Genomic DNA, 12,323 nt, shown 5'->3' with positions numbered 1-12,323 from the left:
ACCGAGATGCAATGTGGCACAATAATGATAAATGAGTAAAGATCCACATGATATGTGAGGTTTCAATCATGGAATATGGAGATGTGAGTCACATTCTTCAATAGTGATTAGAGGCACTAAGTTTTACTTGGGTATATAAATACATCTTTGCATAACGTATGTAACACTATACTCATATGTAAGATAACTTGTGCGAGTTTCACAGAAAATATTGACAGAGGCACAAAGACTAGGCAATGCAAATTTTCCATGATAGCTTTGATCCTGGCTTAATAATTTACAGTATTTTGCATTCTGCTGGTCCCAGATTTTCACACCACATCACTCCGCATTTGGATGGTTCTAGTTTTTTTTACCTGCATCACTTTGAATTCTAATACTCAGCAGTTTTACTTGTACCATTTTAAAGTTTGGGCCACAAGCAGCAGAGTTACCCATGCAGAGCTACAGACTTACAAGTTCAACATGATATATTAATGTTAGCAACAATTAGCAAGACCTTTTGCGTATCTGACAACCGATATACCACTTCTGTCACTAGGATTTTTTCACCATTACAAGTGTTGGTGAGCTGCTTTTCATCAAAAAGGAAAGGTATTGTCAAAGCACAAACTTTACTGGAAAGCAGCTGGCAAAAGTATTACGGACTATGCATTTAAGAACTAGCTCCTAAGCACTCTGATGAAAATTCCTCCATGTGAAAGTTCTCTAGTCGGCACACCAGCTCTCAACCTGATACAAATGGCCTGCACATTCTGACAGAATCTGACCTCACCCCTGTACCAACACCCTTCAAAGTGGATTCAAAATGCAACCATTACATCAGAGTTTTCATGTTAACTTCATTAGATGTTACTCTTCCTCACTGTGACACCTTCTTCCACTTCCTGTTTTTTTTTTTTTTTTTTTTACAAACTAGTGCATTCTGCGGGTTTTGAATTTGTTCAGTAAGTTTAGCAAATTTAAATGGGTAGTCACCATAATAAGCTACTTTGAGCAGACCTCTTAATAGAATTGCTTTCTCAAACTTTGAAAGGTAGCCTCCCTCAAGGGATCCTTTGACTTCAACATACATCACATCTGCCTCCAATGAAATTTCATTAAACAACCAAGACTGTCACGCTTGAGGAAGCTTTCTATGGAAATCGGGGTCAACTCAAGCAGTAGGTCTACAATGCCACAACATGTTTGACATAAGGTAAAAATCATTTATGGGAAGGACAATAAATTTGATTCCTCGCAGCTGTCAAGGAGCCTCCTTCATGTATGAGGATTCTGGCAAGCTGCAATTTTTTGGCTAAAAGCATTTTACATCCCAAGTGCTGTAGGCCCATACTTATGATTAGAAAAATCAGAACAGTAAGTCCCAGAAAGTATACCACAACTGGGCATGTGGTCACTTGGCAGGTTCTATTTTGCCAAAGTATACAGATTATAAAAGATCAAGACATGGTGATATGGCAATATCGGCTTTTCTCTCCCACAATCTTCCCAATAGTGACTTCTTTGTCTGCACATTTATTCAGGTGACAGTTGCATTTTTCTTACCACTTTGGCTGCCATGTCTGATGCCTCCTGCAGTCCGTACAGCTTTCCTCCCACCAGGTAAACCCCTCTGGTCCATATGACACAGGCCTCGTGAACCCAATGCTCCTGCATCTCGGGAGCCAAGTCCTGTGATGGGGATGACACAGGGGCCTTGCTGCACTGGTGCCGCCGGGACTTCTCAGGCTCGTCTCCTTCTGCCCGCTTGTCACAGCAGTAGCAGTTATGCAGCTTCCGGCACAGCCCCCGCGTACTGGAACGCAGTGTTTGCTTGGCTGGGTCAGTAGCTACACCGTCCAACTCAGTCTGCTTGCCAGCTATGCTGGCAAGATAGCTGCTTTCGTTGGCCCTCGGTGTCCTACTGGGAGGCAGCAAGGGCAGCTCGCCTAGCACCTCCGCTTTCGTAATTTTCTCCTTCAGCCTCGTCTTCTTCTTGGGCAAGTAGTCCTCGGGGTAGTAAGGCCCACACAGGTCCCCCAGGTCCTTGTGATTGGAGGGATTTCGGCACAAACAACATAAAAGGCAGCTGACGGGCAGGGCCTTAGTGACTATAGGGCCCAGCTTCATGGCCGAAGAACATGGCAGGGCAGGTCTGACTGCACCTGTGGTGCTAGCCGTGCCCGTCAGTGTGGAGCACTCCACCTGGTGGAGCGTCAATTCCTCAGCCAGGGAGTTGATGACCGTGCAGACTGTGGAAAATGCATCTTTCCTTTCTACCTGCACATAAGGAGCAAAGGGCTTGACCCTACCCTCTCCCCTCTGCAGGGGCTTGCATGACAAGTACTTCAGCCTGATCTCAGGTTCAGTGGGAGCAACTATTGGGGCCTGTGCCTGCCTCCTCCTCCTCTTGGCCCTGCTTTTTCGGCTCTTAGCCTTACTCTTTTTGGCTTTGCCCGCGGACAGGCCCTTCCGCTGTCTCTTGGAGTACCCATTAAAGGTGGCGTGGCTTGCCCTCTTCCTCCCCCTGCCCTGCGAGAGCTTGCCCTCCGTCTCTTCATCCTCCTCGTCGCTGCTGTCCTGCGCCTCCGGCTTCGGCCTTTCCATCTTGTCCGGGGGCCTGGCTGCAGATGGCGAACGGCAGGCCGGCGGGGGCTGGCTGTCCGCGGCTAGGCCCCGGCCCGCGGCCGGCCTTCCCTTCCTGCTCCTAGTGCCGGGGCTTTCCGTTGCCATGCTGCGGATCCCCATGCTAAACCCGGCCTCGGGCGACGAGCAGGCCTCGCCCTCGCTGCTCTCCGGGAACAGTCTCTTAGCAGGCCCCGGCTTCCCTTTCAGGGGCCTGTTCGCGTTTCTGCATAATTGCTCGGCTGCCGGAGAGCGCTGCGCCGGGGCCTGCCCGCCGGAGGCCCTGCCGGCGTCTCCCGCCGCCGAGCACGCACTTGTGTTTCTCAAGGCCCTGTCGGAGGGGGAAAGGCTGAGCGGGTCGTCGTGGGCGGAAGAGGCCGCAGCTGCAGCCGTGCCTGGGAGTTTCTTCAAGTGGGGGGAAGCGATTTTCTGAACAATGGACTCCAGCTTCAGTCCTCTGCCTTTCCTCGGGGGTAGCACTTTAGTCTTCTGGCCGCCAGGGCGGCCTACCCTGGAGGGGATCCTGAGGCCTGCTCTGGGGCCTTTGACTGATGCATTTTTCAGTGCAGCTGTAGGCAGCTTGTTCTCCCTTTGCAATAGTGGACTTTTTTTAAAAAGACGGGGAGGGGGTCCTTGCTTTTGTTGCTTTGTGTTCCTCCTCAGCATCAGGTTTCTTTTATTTGCCGGGATGGGGGAAATCAGGGTGGATTTTCTTTTCAAGGAAAGGAGAGCCCGTTTGGTGGCCTTGCCACTAATGTTGGACTTTGGTATTTTCGGGACTTTGCTGCCCTCTTCCATTTTCTCTGCACCATGACATGCAAGCTTGAAGACGTTGGAGGGGAGCCTCCTGTTTGCACCTAACCTTTTAGCGACTTTGCAGTTTTTGAGCATGACTTCTGTCGCCCTTTTCCCATGGCGCCTTTTCATGTGGAAGAGGTCCTGGACCTTGGTTCTGGACCTCAAGATCATAGATCTCTGGTTTCTGGATGTCAAGTGTTGGTCGTCGTTATCTTTGGCCTTCTGGATAAAAGAGTCTCCGCCTTGCTGTGGACTTACAGCCAAGAAGTCATTGCCAGATGTTTGGTGTGCCTCCTGAAGAGGTGCCACATCCTGCCATTCATTCTGGAGAACAGCTTTTCTTTTCAGGCCACGTGCTCCTCTCTTTACTCGCTTTCCCTCATTATGTTCAACTTCGCGGGGTTCAGCCATGGCTGTGAATGAACGGGTGCACATCCTGACTGGAGGATCAATGACAGAAAGCGAAGGAGCTTGGACATGTAGGCTATTGTCTATGCTTTCCACTGGAGATGGAACAAGCATCATTTGTTCCACACTTTCTTTTGCAGCCTGGATGGGAACCATTTTGACCACACACTCCACTGAGGCCTGAATATCTGTGATTTGATCCACAATTTCTGTAGGAGTTTGGCTGGAAACTGTTTGATCCATACTTTTTGTTACTGCCTGAAGGTTGTCTGTTTCATGTACACTTTCTGATGGAATGTGGATGCTTGTGGTTTGATCTATAGTTTCTACTGTACTTTGCACGCTGTCAATTTGATGCACACTTTCTATTTTTCCATGCAAGTCGTCAAGTTGATGATCACTTTCCATATAAACTTGCTGGCTGTCAATTTGATGCTCATTTTCCACTGCAGCCTGCAATTTTCTACATTTATCAGTACTGTCTGTTGGATCTGTCAGCTTGTTGATTTGTGCTGCCCTTTTCATTGGTTCTTGTAGCACGTCTTTGTGATGCAGTTTTCCCTCTGGTGTTGAATGGCTAACCTTTGGAATTACATCATCCATTGGTGCATGCAGATAGGAAGTTTGTTGTACACTTTTCCTTACTCTCTCTTGGGTTTCAGACTGATCAAATCTTTCCTGTGAAGCTTGGATATTTGTGGTTTGACCCACACTTTCCACTGAACCCTGGAGGATTGCTTTTTTATCTTTAATGTCTACTGGTGTCTGGACATGTGAGGTGTGCGGCACACTTTTCATCAAAACCTGGACGCTTGAAGTTTGAGGCACTGTTTTTGTTACAGCTTGAATATCTGTGGCTTGATGCACAATTTCCACTGAAGCTTGGGTAGCTATGGTTTGATGCATGAGTTTCAGTGGACTCTTGCAATTGCCAGTTGGATGTGCATGTTCAATTGGAGCTTGGATGTCATCAGTTTGTTGTAAGTTTTTCATTGGAGACGGGAGGTCTGCTGTCTGTTCCCCAATTTTTGATGGAGGTATAAGTATTGTTTCATCCACATTTTCAGTTGGCCCTTGGATATTTACCATTTTCTGCTTGCTTTTAACTCCAGCCTGGGTGTGTCCGGTTTGAGCTACGTTTTCCATTGAAGTCTGTAGTTCTGCAAGTTGATTATCACTTTTTATTGGAGTCAGTACGTCCGTAGTTTGAAGCATATTTTCGCTGTTTGTTGTAACTGAGTTTTTAACTGAAGTTTGACACGATTTTTCCGATGAAGTCCCAATTTCTGTGGTTTTGAGTGGAGTTTTGATTGATGTCCATGTATGTGTGGATTGAGACATACTTTTTAAGGGAACAATGGAGTCTATGGTTTGCTTATGCTTTTCATCCACATGTTCTTTTCCAATTTGAATGTGAACCTGTCGATCCACATTTTTCAGTGGAACCTGGATCGTCACAGTTTGAGACAAGCTTTCGTTTGGATCCTGAATGTATGTGATATGTTCTGGTGGAGCATGGGCATTTGTCTCTTGATTAACTTTTTCCTCTGGAGTTGTAATGTGCACCAGTTTACTTAAACTTTGTGTCTCACAACCAAGGGCTGTGCTCTGGGTAGGTACATTAACAAACATGTGGATATTTGCAGACTGGTCTTCTGTTATTTCTTTGGATTTGCTTACCTCTAGTCTATGGGCGAGGACCTCTGTGCTATGGTGGCCTCTGTTTTTGGAAAGATCTTCTATGTTCATCTTTAAGATGCTTTCAGGTACGATTTGGCTATTTAACTCCTGAGCTAGAGATTCATCAGATACTACAGTGTCTGCTTGTTTGTCAGCCCCTTCATCAGTATTGACCTCTTCCTCATCTTCTATATGGGGCAGAGAAGATCCAAACCAACTTTTCACCTTGGATTCCGTGCCAATGACAGGTCCCAAAAGCATAACAGATTGGCTGGTCAAATGGGGAGTGCGTACTGGATTTTTATTTGCATCTGTGGCGACATGCTCTATTGTGGACTCAGGAGATTCCTCTGAGGCAACAACCGGTGCTTTTTCTGTAGATCTCAAAGAAGCAGCATCCTCCATCATGGATTTTCTTTCTGGGCTTGAGATATCACACAGAGGTGAATACTCCCCCTGCTCTAGATCGGATACTTTCACATCTGGCGAGCCTATCAATGAAATATCTTGAAACTCAGAATCAGCTGAACAGTTCCTAGCATCTTCAAGCCACCTTTCAGTGTCTGCCTTAGTGTCATTCAAGAAACGCATTGCTTCCTCTTCTTCCTCTGTAATTTCATTTTTCTTGTTCAATTTCTCGCCACACTTATTTTTATGGGTTTGCTGTTTATCAGGGCAGGCACTCTCCTGTTCCTTGTCAGGCATGATCAACTTGCTTTGAAATAGGTCTTTCTCTGGGTCAGACGAGTTCAAGCTCATCTCCAGCTCTTTCCACCTTTGACAGGACTCGTTGATGCTTTTATCCAGCCAGCCAAAGGTCTCTGTGCTTTTGGTGGGCATAGAACTGGGCATGGAGTTTGAAACACAGTTGGCCACAGAGTTTGAATAGCAGCTGTAACTGGCACTGGAGGTAGCACTTGGGATGATGTTATTCGAGTTATAAGCCAAAGTGTTTCCTACTGGGTGAGTCTTCTTGGATTCTGCTGTCGAGTAATCTGCTCGTGTGCTCTCAAACTTTTCAATTCCAAAATCTGTGCAGGTGTTTCTGACTGCATTTTTGTTTAATTTTAATGTCTCATTGAGTGCACTGCTGTCCTCTGGATTGGGCCAGGTACCCTTTGTTGTTGGGTCCATGCAGGTTCTGTTATTTTCTAAATTGAAAGGGGATTTGGAGGGTTCCTTGCTTGGTTTTGCTGCATCAATCTCTTTCATGCTATTCTTCATACAGGGCTCAACAATTTTATAACGTTCGCCAACAGTGGCAGATCTAACATTGCAGGTCTGTAACTTCATCTCCCAGTCCTTGTCTGTCTTCTCACTATTGATTGCATCTTGAAGGGCTATGATTTCTGAGGATAATTCGTCCTGAGACATCAGCAGTCGTGGGCAGTCCCCATCACTGCTCACATATTTGGCAAATGTGTCTAAGGGCAACGTGGCATTGATGCTCTGGAAGGAGTCATCTGATTTAACTGACATGTTGTCTGGGGACGTCACAGAGCATGTAGAAAGGGATTCAGGTTTCATCTTGTTGTGCTTGGCCCTTGCTGGGCTCCTACTTGGGTCGCAAAACAAATAACCTCTCTCTAGTGGATCTTCAGAGCCACTCAGATAATCAGTATCCTGTGCTTCATTGTGTGCGGACTGTGGGGTGCCAAGTGTGTCCGACACTGGTGTCCCCATCTGGTCCATGGAGTACGTGTTGTTTTCAGGACTGCAGTGCTGCCCTTTTCGCTGCTCCGGCGTTCGGGCAGGATTTTTTATGCTCTTCTTCTGCGGCATCCCTGATTTGGAAAGGAGAAGTTGCTGCACAGTGTTGGAGATGTTTTCCACTTGTGAGGTTAACGCGCTCAGACTCTGCAGACTGAGATCAGAGAGAATATTGTCGGCTAATTTATCCTTTTGTAAATTCTTGCATTTCCCAGTTGAATGATCTGGGCTCGATGTGTCCGTAGGGGAAGGATTCAACAGGGGCATGTAATGGCTGTGATCTGTTATTGCTGCCTGGAAAGCCCCAGTGTTGAGAGACTGTTGATTATACTGGAAATTTTCAAGGTTAGGCATAAGTGGCGAGGGTGTTGAGCTGTAGGATGGAGATCTTCCTACGGAGCGAGCTGGAGAATGGTTTGAATTTGGGCTGAACGTTTGGTAGTACTGGTCCGGTGTTCTCACCGGGGTGTCAGACTGGCAATATGTTTGACTCTGCTGGTTATAATGTTGGTATTTGGATAGGTTTTGGTAATGCAGAGTCTCCTGGGCATGGTGTCTACCTTGCAAAGACTGTTGCTGTTCATAGCTGATCCTATTTGGTTGAAAGCCATGAAGAGCCTGCACCCTCTGACCAGTGGCCATGTTGGCACTTGCCAGGGGCCTTTCTTGCTGCTGGGTGGAGGGGGCAGAGCAGCTTTTGTATGTGTGGATCGAGTGGCCCTGAACCGAAGAGTATGTTGAAGATGGCGGGAAGGACTGAGAATGCTGTGAGAAGTGGGTATTTTGGGGAAAGGACGAGACATCGCTTTGGATTTTCTGCCGCTGGAGCTTGGAGTAGGCGACTGCAGCCTGTTGTTGTTGCTGCTGCTGCTGGGGGAGGTGCAGAGGGTGCGCTTGAAAAGGCAACTGGGCCGCCTGCTCTTGATACGGTCTCCCATCAGCAGGCACGGCAGTCTTTTTCATCATAGTCTCCTCGTACTTGGCAACCCCTGCGGCCAAGGCCTGCTGCGGCGAGCCCCAGTTCTGGAGCCCCTCCTCCCCGGAATACTGGGCCTGGTAGGCGCTGTTTTCCTGCACGCCGGCATAGGCGGGGAAGGTGGGCCTCACTTGCAGCTGCTGGCCGGGTACTTGCTTGTTTCCCCGGTGGTATTTGTCGACGGCGCTGTTCTCGTACCCGGGGAAAGACTGCTGATTGTAGTAGTCTTTAGCCAGCAGCCTCTGGCGCTCGCAGTTTAGGCCGGGCTGGCTTTGATGGCGGTAATTCTCCAGGCGTGCCGGTTCTTGTGAAGGTGTCTGGAAGTTCTGCTGGTTGCTGTGGAAACCACACCTTTCCCGAAAAGACTGCATGGCTCGGGCTTGTTATCTGTGGAAGGAGGATAAAAAAGAAATGATTGAAGTGCACGGTTTGTATGAATTCTTATCCCCTCGGCCCTCCCCGTGTGTACACATTGCATTGATTTCTTTGCCTATTACACCTGGAATTAAGCGGGCAGTGTTACATCAACAGAATTTTCAACAGACAGGAAGGAGTCTGACTAAACGGTTGGGCTAAGGCAGCCCTGGTCCATGCGCGAGGTGTTACTTCAGTCCAGATTTTTTTCCTTTGAATTCTGGGATTCGTAGTCTTGTTTAAAACAGGACTGCAAGTCTCTGAATTCAATTAAAACAAATGTGGACTAGAGCATCCCGTCAAACACGAATATGGCAAACGTGGCAGTTATGCTAGGGTCAAGTTAGTCTCATTTCAAGGTATCTCGCTAACATGCAAGTCATCGAGCGAGCACCATCGACCAGTACATATTCACTAAGGGCCAGATGTACCAAAGGATTTTACCCATTCTGTGTCTATGGGAAAAAGCTTTCGTACATATGGCCCTAAGTTCGCTCCAGGTCGTGTGTGATGAATTCAGACAGGTCTGACTGTGTAGCTTACAACACCCTGCATTTGAGTTCTGCTATTTCCATAAGCTTTAGGTTACATGTCCCAGGGTCCAAAATGTGATAGCTAAAAACTCAGGACAGACTGAAGGTGTGATGAGCGTGTGTGGCCACTTTCCAGCTGTTTTATGAGCTGTACCGGAGAGGTCATAAAATCTACTAATTTCTTAGTTGGCCACTCCATTTGGCAGCGTGTGGGCCAATGCCCCGATGTTTGATTTTTCTCTTATCGATCCTAATTCGGCCTCAACCTTGTCTTTTTTACAGATCGAGGTGTGTGTGCCTGCGGGTGCATGCAGGCGTGAAACTGCACATCTCCATGTGGACAAAAAAGGAATACTCATGAGTGTGTGCATTTATTATTTTCTCGGGTGAGTCCTGGTTCCTTGACTGGCACCTCTGTAATTGTGCGTGGGTGTTCTAACGTGTTTTTTTTTGTGCGCACGGCTGCGTATGGTTCTCACCCAAAACACAAAAAAAACACTGGAATTATCTGGTTGTTCTTAGCAATGCAACCATGACATGGCCCCCATACACTGCGCATGGCTTCATGCAGGACATCATAATTAACACGAGGTACCCTGGCTCTTGGGTATGGGCATGGTGTTCGGGTATACCGAGCGGGCACTAGGCATAGACCGTATAAACAAAGCTGTGTTTCAACTGTCAGCAAACAGACGTGAAAAAGACAATCACTTGCAACTTAACTAATTTAATCAGTAATGTCAATAGTGATATGATATAACAGATGGGGTCATTAAAAAAGCATTAATGTGTGTCTAAAATAAAGGATGCTGCTGCTGTACACTTGCAATGACATGAACTGGATTTAGAAAGCTTCAGTGCACCTTTGAACATGAAGATGTTGCGTATAAAAATAAAGTTTTATTTCCTCTGCCAAAAATCAGATCTGAAAAAGACCAATTGGTGCAGCTTCGGTGATTCTCTATATCACTATTTTTCGATATTTGTTTTGTGGATGGGCAGGCCTCCGGGGAGCCTATCACTAATACCTTGAATGGAACCTTATTTCATGCATTGTTACATTAGAAAGTACTTAGTTTTGTGTTTGCAGCGTTTAAAGGAACTCTTTCTTCACTTTGTCCTACAAGTAGTCTTTTTCTACTTGCTGTTGCAACACTGAAAGTAATAATGGCCTTTGGTCCTATGACTTCAGCAGTGGCTTCACATTGTTTTGCAAAACTTATCCATAGAACAGCATGGCCTCATACAGTTCAAAAGAAGGCAGCCCCAGCATGTGTCTAATACTTTTTGGAGTCATAACCTTTGAATGATTATGTACGAGAGACATCTGGTTTTCTTCTTAAATCCGGATTTTCATTTTGTAATAAACTGTATGAAATATGTATTCTTAATAGCAATACTCTACCTGCTCTGCCACAACTAGCAAGGGTGAAAACAACAGATGATGGAGGGAATGTGGAACAAATGATGGAGGGAATGTGGAACAAATCAAACGTTCACAACCAGTCACAGATTTGGGTTTAATCCATCTATGTTTTTGCTTGCCATGCCATTCCAGTTTGTACCCAGCCATATGCAAATCAGTCTTGACCCTGCTCCCCAGGGGAACAGTCTAGCCCGAACTGCCAGGCCAGGCCCCCCCTGGACCAGAAACAGGAATCCTGGGACCAGTTTTGGGTATCATCCATCATCAGCCAGGCTAGCTTGAATCTGGTGGCATAGCGAGCACAGGACTCATGGTGGGGCATATCCTTCCTACTTAAGGCAACAAATGCAAAAAATAACCGATGATGTAAGGAAGAGGCAAGGAACCTGCAGACTTGGTCTAATCCTTGCAATGCTACTAGTATCCCTGATCCTGGATCTCTATGGAGAATATGCAGTGTAAGTTTTAGGTGCTCCCTACAACAGATGGAATTTCCAGGAAAACGCCACATGCCTGAAGGGCCTCCATGGTTCCTTTTTTGGAAAATAGGATATATATGGGCTCCAACCTCAGTCCTACACCTCCCCTGTTACTAAGGGTGAGTGAATAGATGACTGCAGTGACTAGGCCACTGCTACTGATGTCATTAGAAGGGTGAGAGTGAAGTGAGTACATGCTCCTTTTGACCCAGTTGTGGGGCAGTGCTCAACTGGTCTTGTGGTAATGGGACAGCAGGCCCCTATCTGCCTGCAAAGAGAGGGTGCATGAGGGTTACCATGGGAGGCTATGTAGCTGGTAGTAGAGCGTGATGGACCAGGTAGATGACTAGGTGCTCAGGTGGATGGATTGGTCTGGCTGAAGTCAAACTAAAGCTATATGTACTGTGAGGGAGAGTTAGATGAGAGATTGTGTCTGGGGATGAATTAAAAGGAGGCTTATATGGGAGATTATTGCTCTGCACCATTTAGGGTGTGCTGCAAGGAGTGGGTCTGCCTAGAAAAAATCCCCCTTGAAAGGACCAGGGCCTAAGGAGGATCCCAAGTATTGACCAGGTGAGCAGTGAGCCCAGCCCTAGATGCTGGTGTGACTCAATCCTTTTTACACTTTTGGAGGATGCCCCTCAATGTCTCTATTGAAGATGGAACTGGAAAAACACTGTCTAATCAGTCTTTGGCAGAACACCTAAGATCTCTTCTACCTCCATCACTGTGTATATCACCACAAAATGCAATTTTCTAAGCCTTTTTTTTGCTCTTTGACCTTATGTTACCCCTGACATGAATATGCTGCAGAGGAAAGAACGTTGTCAAACTGCCTCCAAGATCTATGTTTTAAACTAGAGTTGAAAACTGTAATTATCACAGGGTATAGTAATTATCACAGGGTATAGCACCAGGTATTTTTACTTCCCCATTACTGTGAGATGCCAAATTCTTGTATAGTGTCCCGGCCATCGATACCCACGGTTTGATTGCTGTTTACTAAAACTAAATGAATAACAAGTTTTGGCAAAGCCAGTATGTCTGGCCTTGCCAAGCTGGTGCAATTGCTATTTCTTATTTTTTTATTTCTTTTTTGCAACCATACGCCACAAAAAATGAGAAAAGCACGGTGTTGGCAGCCATGTGTTTGCAATATCAATTTAAAAATAAATTAACCGTAATAAATAGTTTGAATGCAAAAGTAATCGCTTTCATCAACATCAAAGGAAAATATAATTATTAATGCAAAAAAGGTACTATTCACTTTAAATTACTGTAACCTGAAGAAA

General features: G+C 46.2%; 1 protein-coding gene across 4 annotated transcripts in view; it reads right to left on the bottom strand.

The window, feature by feature from the left end:
- Window positions 1–12,323, bottom strand: part of RAI1 (retinoic acid induced 1) — a 529,708-nt gene that overhangs the window by 63,903 nt on the left and 453,482 nt on the right. For all 4 annotated transcript variants that reach the window (XM_069210069.1, XM_069210068.1, XM_069210071.1 and 1 more), the window contains one exon: window positions 1,549–8,566. In XM_069210069.1, the coding sequence (XP_069066170.1) occupies window positions 1,549–8,550 (7,002 nt within the window). In that variant the 5' untranslated portion in view covers window positions 8,551–8,566. The remainder of the gene's footprint in view (window positions 1–1,548; window positions 8,567–12,323) is intronic.

This window comes from Pleurodeles waltl, chromosome 10, assembly GCF_031143425.1.
Source record: "Pleurodeles waltl isolate 20211129_DDA chromosome 10, aPleWal1.hap1.20221129, whole genome shotgun sequence".
NCBI classification, from domain to species: Eukaryota; Metazoa; Chordata; class Amphibia; order Caudata; family Salamandridae; genus Pleurodeles; species Pleurodeles waltl.
This window is presented reverse-complemented; position numbering and strand designations above follow the sequence as displayed.